Here is a 20,470-nt window from a genome sequence, read left to right as displayed (position 1 = left end):
TGCGAGTGACCATATAAGTGACCACGTGAGTGACCGAATAATTGACCAAGTGAGTGGGTGATTGTCAGCAAAGATGATTGCCCCTCTTCATCCTCCCCCCTCTTATAGGTGGTTATGTATCTAAGAATTTGGAATTTGCTCTGTGAAGCATAAAATAATTTTTTTCCAAATTTATGTTCCAGCGAAATTTTTCAACATAAGCTTAAATGTAACAGTCCTGAAGAAAAAAGCATTAAAATTCCCAAACACCTCCTCCCCCAACACTTCCTACGTACGCCAATGCATTTGTGACAGCAATAGACATTATATGCTTTGTGCACATTTTTGCCGCATACTCACCTAACATTTACACAAGCGGCAAAATGTCGGGTGTGAAATGAGATATCCAGTCCAACGTACGTAGTCGCTCACTTGGTCACTCATACGGTCACTCAGTTGATGATTCATACGATCGCTTACTTGGTCACACGTTGTACTCCTGCAGTCATTTCTACGGTCACTCGTACGGTCAGGGCATTTGAAATGCCAGTGGGTAAATGTCCAACTTGATCATTCATGCGGTCACTCATACAATCATTCATAGGTTCCCTATACGGTCAGGGAGTAAATGTCCAACTCACTTGATCACTTATATGGTCACTCACACCATCATTCATATACAAGATTCATCGAAAGACTGGTTATTTGTGGAGATGAAGATTACAAGGAAGAAAATTCATCACTACCCATACGGGGACTCGAACCCCGGTCTCTCGCTTGCCGGACAAGTGCTCTACCATCTAAGCTATGAAAGCAGATAGAATATTTCAACCTTAGAGCGTATATATATGTTGAAAGGCACCGTACATTGACGGCGTCAACAATCAACTAATAGCTCGTGAATGACAAAGGCCAACCATCTCCAAGGTTGAAATATTCTATCTGCTTCCATAGCTTAGTTGGTAGAGCACTCGTCCGGCAAGCGAGAGACCGGAGTCCGTGTGGGGGGCAGTGATGAATTTTCTTCCTTGTAATCTTCATCTCCACAAATAACCAGTCTTTCGATGAATCTTGTATTGACAAGTGGAGAGGACGTTTCTATATGCATCATTCATATGTTCACCCATACGGTCAGGGTGTAAATGTCCAACTCACTTGATCGTTAATATGGTCAGTAAGGCGAAATATTCGGGGCTAAATGTACCGGGGACGAAATATCGGGGTCAAAGATTCCGTGAACCACCCCGTTTGATGGAATACATTCTTGTTGCAGCTCCAGTGCCTTATGGCATTGGCCCATCATGGGCAAAGCAATTTTTCTGCCCCCCCCCCTCCCTTACCTGTTAAAAATACCTACCTACTAGATATTTACATAGTTACGCTCGATAATTGCAACCAAATCTTATTATTATGAGGCAACTCCTGCCCTTAAGGCCCCCACAGCGTGCCCGGGTGGGTCCATGCTTTCAGACGGCACTGCCAGGCCATGCCTGTTTCCACAAGTTTTTTCAAAATTTTCGTTGTCAAGGTATGGCTGAAAAGAGAGTGATAGATGGTGTTGTGTGCCTGTGTTATTCTAAAATTTTTTTTAAATTTTGTTTCTAAACGAAAGCTTAGGCTGGCGCTAAAGCAGGGCCGGATCTAGACATTTTTCAAGTGTAAGCGAATAATATTTTGACACACCCCCCCCCCCCTCAATTATAATAAAAGTGTAGGAAATTGTTAATGGACAAATTATTCTGCAAAGAATCATAACGATATTATAATTTCCTTCAATATCTTTTATAGGTTCCCCAAGAATATTAACGAACAATGGCAAAACTATAACTATTGATGAATATGGACCAAAGTTCTAATTTAATAGTTATGTGAGCAATTTTTATTAAATACACACCACTGACAAGGAAGGTCTCCTATCATCCGCTGAATTTAATGGAAATTTATAAGGTGAATGTACATCAAATAAGTAAGGTATATCAAAAATTTTACTTTTACTTTGACAATTAAAACTGAAACATAAGTCGAAATCACTTGTTTCTGTGGTCACTCCAACATTCATGTTATAAAGAGACTTTTCTGGCCTTAAGTTTGGCCAGAATCAGTTTGCCTCTTGACAGTTGCAGCTTTATTTTCCGATGAAATGCTCCAGATGGTTTTTTATCGTTGACCATTATTATTAATAAATAAAAGCCATTTATTTTTTACGGAAAACATCAATTGAAAATAAAATTAATATAATACACACACACAAAATCGAACCGATTCAGCACAGAAACGAAACTGTTTGATATACTATGAGACTTCGATGACTGTACGATAAATGCATATTCTTACATTTATATTTTTAGGGGCATAGCCAGCTCGTTGGGCATTTTTCCTGTTGTGGCCTTGGTGTTTGCATTTGTATTAGACGTAAAATACTAAACGGAGCTGCAGCGGTGGTAGTGATTAATATTTACCGGGTTTTCCCTCTGTCCTGGATAACGGGAATCAAGACGATCCAATTATAGGATTCAGTTTTTTTAACAAAGAAGCGGGAAGCAAAAAAGAAGCAGTAAAAAATATAAATTATGCATAGTATCCCATGTGGAGGGTTAATATTTAATAATTGGATGAATTTACGTGACATAGCAATTATTGCAAATATAAATAATGAAAAATTGTTATTTTAATTATAAAATGTAACAGATTTTATTTAAATACAATATTATGAGAGAGAGATCAATATTTTAACAATCAATATTTATTGTTATTTTATCATCCGCGTGCCTCTTGCGTTAGCTCTGATATTTGATTTTTTTTCTTAAAATAGTTTTCGGATGCCAACGTCACGCTAGAAATGCCCCCGAAATAAAAAAAATAAAATAAACCCCCAACAAAATATCACTCACCAAGATTAAATTATGTCAAGGATCATCTGTAGGGATACGTAAATTTAGCAAAAAAAAAAAAAAATTTTAAATCATAAATTTCGCATTCATTCGCAAAAAAAAAAATTCAGGTCAGAAATTTCACATTTTTTCACAAAAAATAAAAATTTAAAAAAATAGCATATATCATAGGCCCTCGGCTAAAATGATTTTTCTGAGGCCTCCTACCTTGCTAGAAATGCTTATTCTCGATAATTTGAATCAGATCTCATTTTCATGCACTTGAGGTGTGCATCTCCTCTGCACCTGAGGTTTCTGGGCCGTGTTCGGTCGGATCCATGCATTAAGACGACACTGGTTGGTCTCGCCATGTGTAAAGTCTATTTATTTCAACTCTTTCCGGCTGCTGTGTCTTCAGCAGAATACAATGCCGTTCATCAATTCCAACATACATTAGAGTCTCGTTCATCAATTCCAACATACAGTAGAGTCTCGTTCATCAATTCCAACATACAGTAGAGTCTCGTTCATCCGACCTTCCAAATAATCCAAAAAAATGTTATCCTGGATTGTCACTATCAATTTTCAACCACCGCGACTCATTCTTTCATAACACGACTGGAATACAGGGAGTTCCTGAAGCATATCTAAGCATTTTTTCGAATCTGGAAGATTCCGATCGTCTTCAGTCTTCGTGGTTACGTTAAAACCATGAAAATACGGGTATAATTCTCTAAACCTTTGCGAGACTTTAGTCCATCTGCTGTTTTCAAACTGGTTGCAAAATTTTCTATTTTATCGCAATTTTTTTTTAAATCAATCACTGAGGGTTGTCACACCTAGTCCGTATTCAGCTGCAAATTTCCACCATCACCCGCTTTCAATCTTTTCACTATTTCCACTTTTTTTTTCCATGTTTAAAACACGTTTTCGTTTTGTCGTCATTCTGCACTTGAGAGACGAAAAGTGTTGACACTGTTAAAGCTATAGAAAGATTGAAAAATACCTGTTTTTTCAGCAGCAAAAGCAGCTTGTTTTTTCAAAGCAAGCTAGGAAAGATACCCCCCCCCCCACCCCCGACAAAACCGTGATAAGAACTGTTTTGTTGTCAAGAAGACCCTCGCCTCCCTTTCATTAAGGCACACCCAGAGTATTAAGACGAATTCGTAGATGGAAAAAAAGATGACAGCTAAATCTGCTCCTATTCACGCGTTTGTTTGCTTGTCAATTGTTTGCAACTGCATACACTGTACACAGGTCCGCCATTGTTTACATCTATAGCTCACAGAGGTATGGTACGTACAATTGTTTAGAAGTGGATTATTGTACAATAGAATGAGGCTATTGAGTTGGGAGAGAGATTCAAGTTCCAAGAGAATACCGTGTTCAGCATCGTTGACTATAGAAAACTGAAAATGAGTTAGGTTGAAAAGGCGTTAAGTTGACCAAGTTGTTCGGATAATCGATGTTCTACTGTACTTTCTTTTTGGTAACTTAAATACGCACTAATCATTTTTCTGGAGTGCAAAATACGTTATCTTCGTCTAGGCCACAACAGAATTAAATTCTTTGAATTCTTTAATGAATGCGTCACCCACAAGGTTCACTTTATGCGCCCAGCATTGGTAGTGCAAAATGTTGTCACCAAGAAGTGTTTTTAATAATTTGAAGCACGCAGTCATGTAACGCACGGAGTCTGATACTAGATCCTTTATTTTCGTATTTAGTTTCGTATTTTTTTAAGGTGTCAATTATAGCTTGGAAACACACGGAAGAATAAACGATAAAATTTAAATTATGGAGATTTCGCAGAAAAGTAGTAAAAATTAAAATTTTTGCATTTATTCGTCAAAATTGGCAAATTTTGCATTTATTTCGTGAATTTCGCATTTATAGCGGTTATTTCGTAAATAAGAAATTTACGTATCCCTAATCATATGCTTCCTTTTGGTGGAAGTCGAAGGCGTGAAACAATTAAGTCTTGTCCTGCTGTCTAAAATTGTGGAGTATCTTGCACACGAAAAAAACCCGATTTGTGCTTTTGACTGTCTGTGCTGCTATCTTTCTACTTCTTTCAGTATTGTCGGAAATCTAGAGAAGAATTTCTCATATATCCAGGGTGTTGCCTTGAAGTGGCGACAAAATCAGAGGGGGGTGATATTAGGCATCGAGAGGAATAAATATTGCCATATAACATGGTATCGCAAACCACGCTTAGTCGTGAAAATTGCAAAAATACTTATGAAGGGTGTGACGTCGTGTGCGGCAAAAAGGCCAATAATAAGTAGAAAAAACATTTATTTGACAGGGAACATGATTACGAAACACCCTGTGGTGTACAACTTCGAACCACTCACGTAATCGTTTATCTTCATCTACTTTCCGACACTGAACTGTGCTGCATATGCTGTATTGTAGTCATGCTGTCAAGTAAATGGTTTTTGTACTTATTATTGGCCTTTTTGTCCTACTCGACGTCACACCCTTCATAAGTATTTTTGCGATTTTCACCGACAGACGAGTGAGTGACTGACGTTACTGCGACCGAAACCAAACGTGTATAATTAATAGGGCTCGGATTTGAGACCTAAGGATTTTTGATGACCGAAAGATGCAACGACGTTGCTGATAGGTTAAAAAAGCTGAATTCACCAATCAGCAACGACATTTTATCTATAGGGGCATAAAAATCCGAGCCCTAAAATAATGAATACGTAAATAAATAAGAGTCGTATTAACGAGTGTTCCACTGTATTGTGGTTTTATGAGTGTTTCTGTGTATACTGAACCCCACTATGTGAGTATACAATACTTGAAGAGTGATTCCGTCACTATTGAATCTCAAATGTTTGTGAAAATAGAGGGTCGGGGGAAGGGGAGAATGGCATTTTGTCTGTAAGCCAGCCAATGGTCACTCTCAAGCGGGGCCATACAGCAATAACAAACCATAAAATAATATCAATCAAGACCTGTATAATACAGTCGAATCCCATTATAACGAACGCCAAGAGACCGGAGGAATCACTTCGTTAAAACGAATTTTCGTTATAAAGGAATTCCAGGTTACCTAGCATTGTTCCTATGTAAACTTATTTGGAGGATTAGAAAAGTGTTCGTGAAAACGAGATTTTCGCTACAACGGTATTCGTTAAAACGGGATTCGATTGTATGTCAACGCCTTTCTAGGCGAAGCTGTGTTACGTAAGATGAAATTTTAGATGATTATAACCGGGAATTTCATGTTGAGAATTTATTATTCGCAAATGTGGACTTTTTTGTGTAAAACTACTTTTTGTTCAGATTTTTTTAAATTGAATATTTGTTTTTCATCTCTTGTTGTGTTCTTTTTCGGATTGTTTTCTTGTTATCGTTGAAATAGGATAGAAATCAACATCTACATTTTAACATGGGAAAAAAGGTAGAATTTTTTCTTGTTTTTATTTTCCATTCTAAAATTTCAGTGTTTGCATGTGTTTCTTTAGTGCCTGCTCAAGCAAGAACAATGTTGACAACTTAGTTATTTTCCAACTAGATCAGGCCTTTTTCTTGGCCATTGGATGGAAAAAATGCCCATTTAGTTGTTTGTCCTTTCCAAAAAAATGTCCTGTATATACTAGTAGTCTATTATTAAATCACGTGAAAATACGGGAATATTCCGGGAAATACGAGACGTATGGTCATCCAAATAATGATTAAAGTTAATTCTGGTCGTTTTAAGTCCGGTTTCTAGTTGTTTTCGATAAAGAGATGAATCTATTTTTTGAAAAACATTACAATTTTTCTGTACAATTTCACCTTGCATCCTTTTGTACATGCAATAATTTTCTACCTCGCATATGTTTTCTATATTGCTTTGAATCAATGCCAGCACCACGCAACTCTTTCCGATCATGCCGCGCACACTCTTGTTTTTGCCTATTTAGTGAATTTTTTTGCGTACCTTGTATCTATTTTTGCAAATGTTATATACTACTGTTCTGCATTGCTATACAATTTTCACCTTGCTTCATTTTGTGCATGCAATAATTTTCTACCTCGCATCAGGGCCGTCTTAAAAGTATCATGGGTCCCCAGGCCAAGTAGTTTTTTAGGCCCTACCGGGTAAATTCTAGAAAATTTCAACCAAATCTCATTTTGTGAGGCCCCCCCCCTCTTCTCTTGAGGCCCCCGGGGCCCCCCATGCGTCAAGACGCACTGCCTCGCATGTTTTTTACACTGTTTTGAATCAATTCCAACACAATGTGTCATTAACCCCATTGTGCATAATTTTTGATTACAGCAGGCTCTGTAAACTTGATAGATTTCTTGCTGTTTTTTTTTAAGTTTGTACATCACCGCCCTCCCTGTTTTGCAGAAAGTTATAATAATTAATTAATACTTTTATTAATTAATAATTTATTAATATTTTTATTGATTAATAATTTTATTAAAATTATACATTTTCGCCAGCTATGTCATTTGTACGAACACACGGGAGCTTACTCCGCTTCGAGTGCCCCACCAGTTTAAATTTCTTATAAAATGGCCCGAGTCATCTGACCAATTACTAATTTCTTCTTTTTCCCTTTTTGAAAGGGAAAAAGAAGAAATTAGGCCGTTCAAGTATTACGTAAGCAAATTTTTATCCATTTTTGAAGAGATCGCTGAAGTGGCTCTGTAAGGAATTTTTTTTTTTTTCAAGCCAAGCACAACTCAGGTCTATCGCCATGGGCAATTTACTACCTAGTGAGTTGTGCCGGAAGTGTAAGTATGTGTACCTAGCAGTCTGAGTGCGTATCTAGTGTTGTGTATGATTTTTTTTAGTGCTCCCATCTATATCTCAGAAGTGCATTGAGTGAAGTGTAATGACTGAATATTTGTACTGTTTGTAGGACTGTTGCTCCCTGTGGCGAGACTTTTTAACGGGGAGATCGGCTCGCATATGCGCCTTGAAGTTGGGAACCACAGAAAACCAACTTCAGCCGTACTGTAGGGAATTTATCATTAGGGAGAATGTTCGTTCAGGTGCCCACAAACTAGCGAAAGATTTTTCTCGTTTTTGGCACACCGAGTAAAATGCCATTCAGAATATTTCATATTTTCATAAAGGGTGGTTGATGACGTAGCATCATCCAAACCCCCCCCCCCTCCACCCATCGATGCTGACGTAATACTTGAATGGCGCCATAGGGAGAAGCTAATAGAAACACTTTTGTGATTAATTTTTCTTTCACGAGTACATTGAAACAGTTCATCATGTTCTTCGCTGTTTTCCCAAAATCATCAACGAAAATAAATTTCATGATTGAAATAATTAATAATTAGTTTCCTAAGTTATGCCGAGAATCGGCAATGTAGCACTATTTCGGCGTAGACAAGAGAGCGATGACTGCTTTATCACATTTCACTGCAATTAGCGTTAGTTGTGTCTCATTTGTTGACTCTTCCAGACCTTGATGCCACAAATGTGTGCGCGTGGGTTGTTTTTCCCACGATAGAATTTTTTTTCTCTGAAGTAACGGACCCCGGCACTCATAGGATACTATAACATAATATATATAAGTTTTGAGTTAGAAATTTCCCAACCTTTTTCGTCCCATCGCCCCTTTCTTCAGAAATTTTTTCTCTCAGCGCCCCCCAACGCAATCTAACCCATAGAATCCTATGCTATACCGCCCCCCCCCTGGAACATTCCATCGCCCCCAGGGGGCGTTAACGCCCACGTTGGGAATCACTGAGTTAGAATATGGTGAATACGAACTTAGGGGGCTTCCATCAGAGGGCAGCACTTAAAGTTGGACTCAGGTTTCAGGGTTTTTTAAAAACATGGCTTCCAGAAGAAAAAATTGCCTCCGGGAGAAGTGTTTAAAAATTTTTACATAAAATCTAGTGATACAATTTCGGAAAAAATTGTATGTGAAGAAGAATATATAGCCAGCGTCATCTCGGCTGACAAGAATTCGAATGAAATGAATTATTTCTTCCCAAAAACAATAATAACATAAAATAAAGATTTGATGACATTTATGGTTTTAATGGATATTTTGAGTATCAAAAACAAAAAACATTTAAAAATTCCAAAAAATGAATGCTCAGATAAGAAAGGGTTCAGGGGCCCATGATCAGGGTCGTCAACCCTTAAATGCATAGCTTTGTAAAGGGTCCTCCCCCCCTAAACGTTCATTACTGCAGCCCGTTTGAAGATAAGTTTGCAATTCCGAATATTTTTCTTATTCTGGTTCGAATCACAAAGAAGGTAGTTATGTATTTCGAATGTTAATACTGCTCCGATACATTTATTTTAACACATTTTATGCATATTGGGGTAAATCGAGAAGCTATCCATACTTAGAATAAGACAATCATAGATATTCTTTATGGGCAGTGGCGTAGCTAGAAATTTCGTTAGGGGGGCACCAAAGTGACAACATTAGATTTGGTCATCTTTTTCTCTTTTTCGGTCATTTTCTCACATTACGGGGGAAGGGACCAGACTCCCAAGTCCCCCCCCCCCCCGCTACGCCCTTGTTTATGGGCATTGTATAGTATTCTATCATGTATACGTATATTGTTTCTAGTTTTTGTAATTGTATTTTTAATCCGGAGTTGCTGTATTTTAGAAATATATGACATCCATATTTGTTTTTCCTCATCCATCTAATTGGGCATTTTGCCTGTTGTGGCCTTGTATTTGCATTTATTTGTATTTTATAGCCGATTTTTTCAGGCTCTGCACATCCTCTTAAAAACCCTGTACGTATTAGCAGTACAATTCGAGATCGTTCTTTTTTTCGGCGTTCAATATATACGCGTCCTTAAACGAAATTATCAGCGCGTAAGAAAAATCATGGGTAAGAGCGAAGAAAAATCGCAACATATGCATTCGGCCTGTGTGATGGCAGTATCTCTTCCAGGACTCTTAGTCAAGGCCGGCCGTCTTAAAGAGTATCGTGTGTCCCCGGGACAAGTGATTTTTTTGACGCGCCCACCTGGCAAATTTGCTTGCTTATTCCAGAAAATTTCAACCAAATATTATTTTTGTGATGCCCCCTTCCCGAGCCGTGCCTATGCATTAAGACGGCACTGCTCTCAGTGCTTGAGTGGGAGCGTTTAACCACATCTCATTCAATCAACGTCAATTGTGTCAAATTTGTTGGGAGCCCCAGTACACTCCTTAGTTAAGAGGCCCATAATCTGGGCTGACTTGAGAGCATCATAGCATCCCCAGCCCCCTCCCGCACCAAATGATTTTTTTAGGCCGACTACCCGCACAGAAATGCGAGCAATTTATATAATTATTGAAGATATTTGTGCCATTTTTAACGAATGAGTCCACACGGGGAGGGAATTATGATGAATCTCCTCTCCCCCCCCCCCCCGCACGATGCTTTTCTTCAGACGGCCGTACTCACAAGACCATAAAAATGTCTTAAAGTGCGCAGTAATATATTATATAATATATAAATATTCGTTCGTGGGAAACGTAACAGAAAATAAAGTAGAAAGTGCGCGCATTACCTCGTATGATGCGGACGAAGCTGTACCAGCAACCAGTCCTCTCGAGCTCGGGAACGACATCGGCGTGATGCTCCATGATGTCGTTTTCGTAGCTGGCGTCGTCGGCCTCGACATCTCGTCCACCATCGCTGCAGCCATCGGCGGACACTGCCCAAGCAGGGCGGCCACTGAACGTTCTACCCGCGTACGGCCGCCGTCCGACCTCGGACAAATTACTGGACGGGTTCATTACAAAACGACGGCTTCCAAGAAAAGACGACGCGAAATACACACTCTTTCGTGTTTCGTTTTTTTAGCGTCAAAAGGACGCTCTGTACCGGACGCAAGTCAACTGAGTGTGCGACTGACTGAAGTTTTGGGGCGTTAATTTTTCCACTCGATCCCATTTACCCATCATTCCTCGTTGGTCACGTGACAGCGCACCAGCTACTCCATAACTCTTCTAGGAAGTGTGGGGTGGGAGGGACGCGCAAGATGTTTCTATGGTTTCAACATATTGATATACTGAACGCATTTTTTCCCTCCCACACACTCTTTTGAATGGTTGGTTGTTTCGCTTCCCGTCAAAGTGGATTCGAGACCGCCCCGTTCTGCATCCGCACAGGAAATTAATTTACCATACAAAAAATTCCCTCCTAGCTCGTCCCCTTCCCCATGGTCCCCACAAGGGGTGGGCTGGGGGCCCGAGCCGATTTTCACCATTTTTTTCCTTTTTTACGCTATAAATTCATAATAAAGGGGCCAGTGAAAGTCTGGTATGGGTCCCAGGCTAGGGATACTACTTCAGGATGGGGGGCCCATGCCCTTCCCCCCCCCCTCTCGCATGAATGCGCAAATTTTCACTTTTTTTTTATTACCCGTTCGATACCCAAGTTTTACCAGGGCCGTTTTAAGAGCGTCATGGGGGCCCATGATGTGGGATCGACCCCATTAAAACGGGAATCGTCTGTATGTGTTTCAATAAGGATACCCTTTAGTGTCTTAAGACATGCCTTAAGACAAAACGTCTTAACGCATGCGCCACCCAGGGGGCCACACATACAGTCGATTCCCGTTTTAACGAATACCGTTATAGCGAAAGTCTCGTTTTGACGAAAACTTTTCTAACCCTCCTGGTAAGTTTACATGGGGGAACAATGTGAAAATCTTTATAGAGAAATTTCGTTATTACGAAGTGATTCCCCCTGTCTCTTGGAGTTCGTTATAACGGGATTCGACTGTATTATAAAACATCTTAAGCATGGACGGTGATATGGGGGGGGGAGGCATAACCCCAGCGTCAAAGGTGGAGCCTACTGATCTAATGTATATGCGCATATAGAAATTGCCATCATCATCATGCCCCCTCCAGGAATGATCATCGTGACCCCCCCCCCCCACCCCGAGACTTTTACGTCTATCTCCGCCCATGATCTGATCTTCGGAAAATAACTTTCATAGAATGTTTACTGTACATATTCAAACGTCATTTTTTTCGTTTCCAAGGACATTGCGTATTCATGCTTCTAGTATGAGAAGGCGGAGAGAGGGGAGGCGATATAATTTGACTTTACTCAGACTCGAGGAGCCCATATCATCTATATCAGAATTGCAGACATGAAGAAAACATTTGTGGCTGAAAGCTGCTGGTCGTCCTGTATATGGAACTCAAGCGCGTACGCAGGAGATAAAGGGTACATTTCTTTAATTATTGAGGGCATTTTAATCATTTCATCGCGGTACAAATTTGTCACAAGCTCATTTCATCGCGGTACAAATTTTTCGCAGACTCATTTCGTCGCTGTATTGTCAATTCGTCGCGACAATTTGAATTGTTTTAAAATTCATATGTTTGTTGTGATCTTATAAATAGGGTAGTTGCTTTAGGCGTAAAAAATGGAAATAATTTTTTTTTTTCTCATTCATTGGAAATGTTCCCCCTTCCCCCTCTGTTTTAATTTTTAACAAATGAAGGAAAGCATTCATTGAAGTCATCGAGGAACATTAGAACGTTCACCAAGACAATATATTGGGATCCAATAAATTTTTAAAATTTAATTTTTACCATATAAGCAGCATTTCTGTCGGGATTTCCATTTCTCGCAGTGAGGGGCGTTGGGAGCTCACCCAAATAATAAATTGGGATCAAATAAATTTTGAAAATTTAGTTTCCATTGTATAGGGCGCGCTTCCCGCTTTCTGTAGGGATTTCCATTTCTTGCAGCGAGGGGCGTTGGGGGTGCACATCTAGATAATAAATTGCGATCAATGTGGCCCCCCCAGCACGATTTCCGTAATTCACTATTAAATGTATCCATGCAGAGAATATATCTTTAAGGAATTTTTTATGACGATGTATCTAAGTTTTATGCGTAACAGCTGCGAAAAGCATTATTTTCAAATTATTTTTTTACAATGCAATGTACATTTCAAATCACTTCATATTATCACACCGAAATAATATTAAAACACTCCGACCATAGGCACCAGAAACTGGGGGCTGATGCCATTTGAGCCCCCCCCCCCCCAACTCCAATAACTCATGAATATACAATGCAATGCACCATTTCGCCTCCTGAGTACAGGCTTGAGTCCCTTATAAACGGAATGAATGGTGATTTTCAGCCCCTCCCCCACCTCCTCAATGTTTCATGTCGACACCTTTGACTGGCCAAGGATGCCGGAAATTTTGGAACTTGTGGGTTCTTGTCTTGATCTTGAAGTAGGAAATTTTGATTTCTGAATCGTTTCTCTGGGTGCTCATACCCATTCCATAAAGTACCCTGGGCACCAACAGCATGTCTGTCTCTGACACCACTGCAAATGTCAATCGATTTTTGATTTTTTTTTTTTCCAACTCTAAAGTAACAACTCTCGAGTAAAAAGAATGAAATCAGACTTTTAATTAGCCCATTGTATGTAACTACATGTACATGACACTCATACGGCTCCAGTCAACGATTAGTAAAAATTTCTTCTTACAATACAAGTGAATTAACATTAACAGACAATGTAAGATTATGTTCAGAGGTATATTTCCTAGGTGGGGAGGGGGTATGCGGGCTTTATCCCAAGATGACAAGTTCAAGTGAAAGGGCGTGACCAAAATTAAGTAATTAGTGATCAAGAACATGAATTAGAAAGGGAGGAAGAAGGAAGGCAAGGTTTGAATAGCCCACAGGTGGGAAAACTATAAATCCGCCTCTTATTATAGCCTACATTTATTAGGATAATTTTAATTTTAAAAACAATTCGTATCGTACATATAAAAACACTCCACAATATCTAAACCTTTATTCATTTTCAGTGCTTTGAGTATCATTTTATTTAAACACTTATATTACCTGAATATACTTTTGAACAAAAATATAAACAACAAATTACCAGAATTCCAATGTGCTTCAGATATGGCTGAAAGATTCAATGTCGATTTCATAAACAGAAATTTGGAGGATGTAGAAGAAAATGAACATTATTTTTGCACAGCACAAACAAATAATAATAATGGAAGTAATTCTATGTTTTATTTTGAAACCACTGATGCAATAATAAATGATGTGATTAAAGAAATGAAAGAAAACAAATCAAGTGGGTACGATAAAATTACCCCTAAAATGATTAAAATTATTTCAACATACCATTTAGACGTAGTAAGAAATCTCATAAATTCATCAATATCAAATGGACTTTTTTATCCGGAACTCAAATATTCCTTGGTACATCCAATTTACAAAAAAGGAGATGCAACCGATTTAATAAATTACAGACCAATTTCTATTCTACCTGTTTTTTCAAAAGTTATGGAAAAATGTATGAAAAAACAACTTCTAAATTTCTTAAATCATCAAAAATTTTTTGCCACCAACCAATACGGATTCCAAAAGAAAAAAAATACAGAAATGGCTATAATTGATTTATGTAATCGTTTAAACAATGGATATAACTTAAACAAATACTCAATAACCGTATTCCTAGATCTTAAACGAGCCTTTGATTACGTTGACCTTAATATCCTAACTAAGAAACTTTACTCAGCTGGCATCCGTGGTAATATATTGAAATGGTTTGAAACATATTATTACAATAGACAACAAGCAGTTAAAATAAATGAAAAAATTAGTACATTCTTGGAAGTAAAAAAAGGCGTACCTCAGGGATCAGTTCTGGGACCTGTACTTTTCCTCATATATATAAACGAATTTTGTAAACTAGAACTAAATGGAAACTTAATATCTTTTGCCGATGATACAGTACTGTATGTAGAAGAGATGGAAATGGAAAATTTATTAAAAAAAGTAGAAGAAGACCTTTTCAAAATAAATAGTTGGCTAAGTAAAAACAAACTGCAAATAAATATTCAAAAAACTAAATATTTTTGCTTAAAGACAAAAAACATAAATAATTTTAATAATATACATATAAAAATTCATAACCATTCCCCTACTCATAGCATATCATACTGTAACTGCCAAGAAATAAACAGAGTTTTCGACTACAATTATTTGGGCATAATAATACAGGACGACCTAAAATGGAATTTGCATTGTGGAAAAATAACTAAAAGAATTCGAACTTTTGCAGCGGTATTGTATAGACTTAAAAATGCAATAGATGAAAATTTTTTTAAAGATATATTTTATGCATGGATATATTCAATTGTAACGTATGGAATCTGTGCCTGGGGTGGTGCATATTATACTAACATAAATAAATTAGATAATATATATAATAAAATCAGATTCACAATAAAAACTAATCCCACTAACCAAAACAAAACTGAGTGCCATGCATTATCCATAAGACAAAACTATATATACAGAATAATAAAATTTGTTATAGCAAATGAAGAATGGTTAATAAAGAATCGAAACAGATCTTCAAGTAGATTAAGTATGGAATATCAAGTGCCAAAAACAAATAAAACTCTATTCAAAAAAAGTTTTAGTTACACTGCTCCAAAGGTATTAAATAAATACCAAACTGCTAATTATACTAATAAAAGATTGAATTATAATATTTTTGATTTTGCAAAGAGCATTGTGTTTGAAACAATAATACAATAGAAATATTTACTAATACCTATACGTTTATTTTATTTTTACAATACGTGTTTAATTTTTGTGCATAGAGATATCTAACATAAATACCTATATTTTCAACAATTTTCATGAACACTAATCACAATTTGAAGAGATAATACTACGAACAAGATGTATTTTTAGTTTTAATTTTAAATATTTTCAACATATTTTTTTGATGTTTTAAAAATCCAATTATTGTGCGTGCACACGATCATAAATTACTAATGTTTTTTTTTTTTTGTTGTTTTTTTGTTTATGATAATAGAACAATAATGAAAGTTGCTTGAAAAATAGAAATATAATATTACAAATTATTCGACCTTCTGGAAGGACAAGTAGTCCCTTGAGGGTCACAGAGTGGGTGTTTATGTATGTCCATTTGTCCATTTTTGTTTATTTATTATGTATTTTGTTTTGTCATCTGTCTTTCTTGTGTATTTTGTAACGTGTTCTGTTTTGTCCAATTAATTAAAAAAAAAAAAAAAAAAATATCGCAGTAAAATCCCGATGTTGATTTATAGAATAATAACTGATGGTATTTTGAACTACCATAATTTTTTTCTTTTGTTTTAAAGATACGTAGGAGAAGATTTCAATTTATTGCAATTTAAATTGAATTCAAACAATTTAATTTTAAAAAGTACTACATTATTTTTTGTCATCCGTATAACCTGTATCTCTCTTTAAGATACAACAAAAAACTCAAATAAAGAAAATTAATAATAGGCTAATTCATTGAATTGCATTAAAAGTTTTTCTAATTTCGGAACATGGATTATAGGGGAAAAACTTTTAAACACATACGCAAACCGACATATTTCCACGTTTTGTTTTGCAATAGTCCATGTTTTTGCGAACAGAAATATGTAGACCAAGCATACCAATTTATACCAACCATATTTCAGGTTCTTATGGAGACACTGTAATGGTAAATGTGTTGGTGACTCTCGAAAGGGGCTGGGAGAAACTCTCGAGCCCATGGGGCAGATAGAAATTTACCGTTAAAGATAGGCTCACTGTAATTTGGGGAATATCATACAAACCGAAATTTTTCCACATCATATTGAAATTTTAACACAGCAAAAATCAATTATTTAACATTTCAAATTTTTATAACAGAATTTTCAAATATAATCAAACTTTTATATGCAGTTAAATTTTTAAATGTAATTGAGAGAGAGATATTGTAATTTTAATTTTCGATGACCTTTCTGCATTGACAAAAAATAATTATTTTCAGTTAACTGCGTGTACACTTTTGTTCATGTTTTTATTTCACGTGTAAGACAAAAACCTACATACAAGCTCGCGTGGAACATGTACAGTGAAGAATCGACGGCTCGACGAATTGATTCTGCGCTGTAATATATAAATTGACGTCACGACGAATTGACACGGCGGAAAACTTGTACAGCTACGAATTGGAGCTGCGACAAATTTGTACCGCGACGAATTAACCACTGCGACAAATTTGTACCGCGACGAATTAACACTGCGACAAATTTGTACCGCGACGAATTGACACTGCGACAAATTTGTACCGCGACGAATTGACACTGCGACAAATTTGTACCGCGACGAATTGGCACTGCGACGAATTTGTACCGCGACAAATTGACCGGCTACGTTTTTCTAATCTTGCTTGGAATTGCTCAGTCTCATGTTAAACTCCACTCGATACAACGTTAGCCAACTCCGTCTTAATGCATGAGCCCATCCGGGCACGACCTGCGGACCTCAATTGTAAAGGCACCTAGTGATAATGAAATCTGGTACGCGCACGTACTGATTTTCAAAAGAATGAAAATCGGTTGGTAGGGACTTCGAGAAAGAGGACCCCCCTTCCAGAATATCACTTTGCCCGGGACCCATGGTGCTGTTAAGACGGCCCTGACATCCTTTATAACAATAAACCCCTCTATAACGGTATTTTTTCAGGATATATGTGCAGTGAAACTTGTGTATAACGATTCTGTCTGTAACGATATTTTCTCCGCATGTCGGAATTCCAATTCAATAGGAAATATCGCAAACGCTTAAACTATGTACAACGATAACCTGTCTATAATTTCTTTTAGGTCCCTACAGTATCGCTGTAGATAGGTTTTACTGTATTTTGAATTTTTACCGCTAAAACGTTACTCTTTAAAATTCACTCAAAAACCTTAAATATATTTTTAACTTCCTCACCAGTCTTTGTCCTCTCAATATAACCCCCCTAAAACGATATTTTTCTTGGTCCGCAGAATATCGTTATATTGAGGTTTCACTGTTTAACGATAATCCCTCAAATGTCATAGCTTTTCGATGCAGTAGGTTTTCTTTCGATTTTCAGCTGATGTAAACTGATTGGTACATGCGAGAAATGTTCCATTGAGAAATCAACTTTACAAAATAACTTGGCTTGTTAATGGATAACTTCTCGATTTACCCCACACAACATGTTTATCGTATATTCTTTTTAAACGGGTCAATTGTGTTAGAATTTACTACCTACGGGGTAATTCCATTTATTATCTCGTCAACGTCGCATAAAGGGTTGATAGTCTGACACAGTGATCCCCATGTAATCGAATATTATATGCAGGAGAGAGTCATTGATAACAGCAGTCATATATAAGTGCAGCATATCACTGTATACAAGGTGCATTCCTTAAGAACTTAGAGTAAAATCATATAAAAAATTAAAAAATATATGTATATATAGATACAGCAAGAAAGTTTATTCTTTTATAAAATATCTTAACTCGGTGATATGCAATGAATGGTCCTATCGTATCGTTCGATCCACTTTTCAAAGCAAATAGAGGCGGATTTTTTCTGAAAGCTGTCTCAGTGAAATTTCTATCAGTTAAGGACGCTTTCTCGATAGATATGCGTTGTCGCAAACTTTTCAAAACTGAAACATAATGCATGTTGGTACAGAAGTCCTCGTCCCTTTTGAAAAAATATTTAGACTCACAAAAACGGTTTAAAGAATTAGAAATAGAAGGTTTAAAAGTTTGTCTTTTTTTACTTTTGCCACCAAAATTTCTACCTTCAGTGGCGGGGTAGGTGTAGAACCTATTTTGCATTTCTTATCATATTATTTGTAACATGGGTGTTTTACAAGGAGCGGAAGTAAAAATAAATAAATATTTTTTTTTATAACTTATTGATTTTTTTCTGTCGGGTGCGGCCGTTAAACTTTTTAATTGAATTTATGGATTTTTTCGTACCTGTACTTACATTAAATTCTGGATGGTCCAGAAGTTCGGCTTTGTTTTGCAAAAAATATTTTAAAAAAGAAACTGTTAAAGATAAATACAAATAACATAAAGCATTTGAAAGAAAAGGTTTTTTTTAATTCCATCTATTTTACTTCTATATCTTTACTTCCATTCTTTATAACACTCATATTCAAATAACATGGCAAGAAATACTATACAACGCTCTAATATATATATTGTGAATATAGAAATTTTGTAGTAATTAAAAAGAAGCCGCTGTACGGTCGTGTGGGCACCGTGCTGGACTTTCATCGTGAGGATTCATAGGTTCTACTGTTCTAACCCCCCCCCCCCCACACACACACACAATATATATTTACGTTTTATATATTTTCATCTGATCCACCAGACTCATCTACAAAGTGTTATGCGAGACGACTCGTTTCAGTGGACATTTTATGTTATATATACAATGAGAATTCTTATATATTCTATGCATATAATATGCGTGTAAGATAAAAGATGACATGGCAAGAACACTCAAAAGATGGAAAAGAACAGCATAACGAGTTCGTCCGTAGAAGAGTTTATGCGGTTCTTTCCCTCATTTTCAGCGATTTTTTGAATCGAAATATATATATTTCAGCGAATATTGCACTTGAATTTTTTTTTTCGCCTCAGGAGAGACGGCAACAACTGGGTTTTTTTATGACAGGGTGATCAAATTAGTTTCTTTATTTCAATAACTATACAATTCCTTACAATATGAATGTCGTATCTAGGATCCGCCCGTTATTTGGATAATTTTTTTAACTGGAAGTATGCATCTAGGATTAACGGTTCGCCTGTAAAAAGCGGCCAAGGGACTTGAATAACCACCCTGTGTAACACATTTTGAGATGTACGAGCAATTTTTATACTCCTGTACAGAGCGATTCTACACGTACAATCTTCCCCGCACGCCCGGAGCGGGACGTTCTTGCGCGAAGGATTGGAAAGCGGTTACAGGCCTCGAAGTGAAAATTTGAAAAAAAAAGTAGGAAAAACAGAAACATCATTGACGAAAAATAGGAAAAAAATAGGAGGGGAAAAAATGGAATTCCCGAATTATCGTGGCATTTAAAAATGTTGTGCCGTTAAGATTCACGCCTTATATACTTTAATTATAGTATTATCTATAGATATTTTAGGAAACTCAAGTTCTAATGAATTTAAAAATCTTTCATTTCCACAGAATTTGGTATCGAAAACAATGTGAATAGCAAAACTAAAAAGAAATTAATCAAATTGCTACTGTTACTTGAAAAGTCCAACTATTGATCGTGATCCCCCCCCCCCACCCCCGTTCTTTTCGAAGAAAGAGAACAAACCTGTCTAGGTGCCATAAAAATGTAACCCATGCATGCTTAACCCATTGTCCACGGGCCGAATGTGGCCCGGAGTCATCTGTTGTGGCTCACAACTTCAAATCTTATTTTGCAAAAATGAACCAAGCGACACTTCCATATCGTTCAAGAGACCCTGCAGCACAGATTCAGGTCATTCAAGTGGCTCGCGTCACATTCGCAGATCACCACAGCACAGTTCCAGATTACCCAAGTTACCCCAGCTGCTGTTCCACTTCACTTAAATAACCTGTGGCACATTCCTAGATCACTTAAGTGACTCACAGCAGAGTCCCAGACCACTCAAGTACCCGCGGCACGTTTACACGTCATTCAAGTGACCCGCGGCACATTCCTTGATCAGTAAATATGTCGCAGAATATTTACAGATCGCCGCGGCACAGTTCCAGAGCACTCAATTGACCCATGGAACTTTTAAAAGATCACTCAAGTAACCTGTTTCACGGTTT

The 20,470-nt window shown here is 37.2% G+C and overlaps 1 protein-coding gene across 2 annotated transcripts in view; it reads right to left on the bottom strand.

The window, feature by feature from the left end:
- LOC149064558 (polycystin-2-like) overlaps nucleotides 1-10,711 on the bottom strand; it is a 150,370-nt gene extending 139,659 nt beyond the window's left edge. For both annotated transcript variants that reach the window (XM_089254701.1, XM_089254702.1), the window contains exon 1: nucleotides 10,347-10,711. In XM_089254701.1, the coding sequence (XP_089110827.1) occupies nucleotides 10,347-10,575 (229 nt within the window). In that variant the 5' untranslated portion in view covers nucleotides 10,576-10,711. The remainder of the gene's footprint in view (nucleotides 1-10,346) is intronic.
- Between the last annotated feature and the right edge of the window lie 9,759 nt (nucleotides 10,712-20,470).

Source organism: Pholcus phalangioides, unplaced genomic scaffold (genome assembly GCF_987345545.1).
Source record: "Pholcus phalangioides strain wild (caught in Gottingen) unplaced genomic scaffold, Ppha-v1.0 ptg000042l_1, whole genome shotgun sequence".
NCBI lineage: Eukaryota > Metazoa > Arthropoda > Arachnida > Araneae > Pholcidae > Pholcus > Pholcus phalangioides.
This window is presented reverse-complemented; position numbering and strand designations above follow the sequence as displayed.